This window comes from Sinocyclocheilus anshuiensis, unplaced genomic scaffold (assembly GCF_001515605.1).
Source record: "Sinocyclocheilus anshuiensis isolate Anshui unplaced genomic scaffold, SAMN03320099.WGS_v1.1 scaffold9774, whole genome shotgun sequence".
Lineage (NCBI taxonomy): Eukaryota > Metazoa > Chordata > Actinopteri > Cypriniformes > Cyprinidae > Sinocyclocheilus > Sinocyclocheilus anshuiensis.
The window spans coordinates 7375-10131 of record NW_015556486.1 but is presented as its reverse complement, the minus strand read 5'-3'; the positions used below and the strand labels follow the sequence as shown (position 1 = coordinate 10131).

At 45.3% G+C, this 2757-nt stretch overlaps 1 protein-coding gene across 1 annotated transcript; it reads right to left on the bottom strand.

The window, feature by feature from the left end:
- Positions 1-426: 426 nt before the first annotated feature.
- Positions 427-1541, bottom strand: LOC107676317 (formin-like protein 6). Its single transcript, XM_016470847.1, has 2 exons — positions 653-1541; positions 427-482 (listed from the first exon to the last, which is right to left on the bottom strand). The coding sequence occupies exons 1-2, from the start codon at positions 1455-1457 to the stop codon at positions 427-429; spliced, it is 861 nt and encodes a 286-aa protein (XP_016326333.1). The 5' UTR covers positions 1458-1541.
- Positions 1542-2757: the final 1216 nt, after the last annotated feature.

Genomic DNA, 2757 nt, shown 5'->3' with positions numbered 1-2757 from the left:
GTATAGGTGAGGTCAAAAGTTTACATCTGCAACAGAATCTGCAAATTGTTAATTGTTTTTATGTTAATGTTAATTGTTAATTATCTTACCATGTTATTTTTTATTTACTACTGATCTGAATAAGATTTATTAAAATAACCCCCTTCAAAAGTTTGGGAACCCTTGGTTCTTAATACTGTGTGTGGTTACCTGGATGATCCACAACTGTTTTTTTGTGATGGTTGTTTATGCGTCCCTTGTTTGTCCAGAACAGTTAAACTGCATGCCTGCATAAATATTCTTCAGGTTCCACAAATTTTGTTTTTTTCAGCATTTTTGTGTATTTGAACCCTTTCCAACAATGATTGTATTGATTTTGAGATCCATCTTTTCACACTGAGGACAACTGAGGGACTCATACGCAACTATTACAGAAGATTCAAACGTTCACTGATGGAAAAACGATGCATTAAGAGCCAGGGGTGTAAACTTCTGAACAGAAGGAAGATGTGTACATTTTTATTAATTTGCCTAATTATCATATTTTTTTCATTTAGTACTGCCCTTCAGAAGCTACAGAACATACTTACATGCTTCCCAGAAGACAAAATGTTAAATTTACCCAGATCTTCAAATTCAAAAGGCTCTTAATGCATCGCTTTTAGTGTGAACTGAGATTTGGATTGAAGAACAGAATTGGGAGGGAGAGAAACCGGGGCAGCGATTGTTTGCGGAGGCAGTCTGATGCATGGATCGGCTCCTGGTGGTTGGGGTGGAACACAGAGAGAGGTGGAAGAAGGGAATGGAGGAGGAGCAAAGGCTTGTGCTACTGATGGTGGCAGCCTCATGGCAGCTTCTGTTACGGGAGCTGCAGGCCACGGAAAGGTATAGAGAGAGCTGGAGGAAAAGGTTGGAGGTGGAGGGTTGAACAGAGGAGGGAGGAGAAAGAGGTTTTGCAGCGGTGGAACACGGCCCAGGCTCGCTGATGGCCTATCCCTGCATCCAGAACTTTGAGGAGGGCCGGATCTTGAGCTGGAAGAAGATGGAGGTGTTGAGAGGTGCAAATTTTTGGATCTGCAGGCTCTAATGACCGTTTTGGAGGGGTTAGCTGGCTGAAAAGAGACGTACAAAGCATAAAGCTGCGCTTTGTTCTTTATCTGGGAAAACTGTACGTCTGTATTAATCAGCGATTGTCTCAGCCCCAAAATTAATGGTTGGTCTGGCCGAGACAAAAGAGGATGCTGGGGAGTGAGATGGATGTCTTTCTGGCAGAGGCGAGCAAAGTCATCGGCGTCTTGGCGTGTGAGCATCCGAACGCGTAAGCCGACGCCCATGTGCTGAAGCTTGGGTCTCATTGGCTGGACCTGGTGGGAAATGAGTAGCTTTGGGGCAAGTGGGTTGTGATGGAGAACACAACTTGTCATCAGAAGGGAAAAGTTGGATTTTGGATATTGTAGGGACCGGGCGAAAGCTGTCATAGGACGTAGGTCAATTGGCTGTATTTGAATTACCGTGCTAATTAAATTAATTATCAGAACGAGCTCCACCTGTGCTAAACTGGTTGATTATCTGAACAAGCTCCTCCCAAACTTTGTTAATAAAACATAATTTAATGTAGATCTGCATTATTCACACACACACGCACACACGTGTTCAGTATATCAGTATTAGTGTTTGACATACTTGAGTATCTGCAGTTTATAGTTTGGATCCTCCAGTTTGTGGTTGAGCAGCTGGACTCCTGATTGTCCTGGGTGATTGTAGCTCAGATCCAGCTCTCTCAGGTGTGAGGGGTTTGAACTCAGTGCTGAAGACAAATAACCACAGCCTTCCTCTGACACCATACAGCCAGACAACCTACAGACACACACACACAGTCAGATCATCTACAGACACGCAGTCAGATCAGCTACAGAAACACAGATCAACTACAGACACACACAGTCAGATCATCTAGACACACACAGATCAACTACACACACACACACACACACACACACACACACACAGTCAGATCATCTACAGACACACACAGATCAACTACAGACACACAGACAGATCATCTACACACACACACAAATAGTCAGATCATCTACAGACAGTCATATCATCTACAGACACAGACAGATCATCTACAGACACACACAGACAGATCATCTACAGACACACAGTCAGATCATCTACACACACACAAACTGTCAGATCATCTACAGACAGATCATCTACAGACGGATCATCTACGGACACACATTCAGATCATCTACAGAAACACACAGATCATCTATAGACACACAGTCAGATCATCTACAGAGACCAGGGCCGTCCTTAGCTGATGCGGTGCCCGGTTCGCGATCGCGTTCCGGGCGAGAGAGGTGTTGGGGTTGTCCCCCTCGGTCCGTTCGTAATCGTGTTCCGGGGTGTGGTGGGGGGATGTTGATGGCCCTGGTATTCCGGGGGGGGGTCCCCCTCGGGCCATTCGCCGAGGGGCCCAGTGCAACCGCACCAGTTGCACCCCCCTAAGGACGGCCCTGACAGACACGCAGAGTCAGATCATCTACAGACACAAAGACAGATCATCTACAGACACACATCAACATTGTGACCTGTTGACTGTAAATGATCTCTTATGTGTTCTTAATACCTCAGTATCTGCAGCTGACAGTTTGGACTCTTCAGTCCATCAGAAATAAACTTTACACCAGAGTCCTGCAGGTCATTGCTACTCAGATCCAGCTCTCTCAGGACAGAGTTTGAGGATTGTAGATAGCAGAAACACAC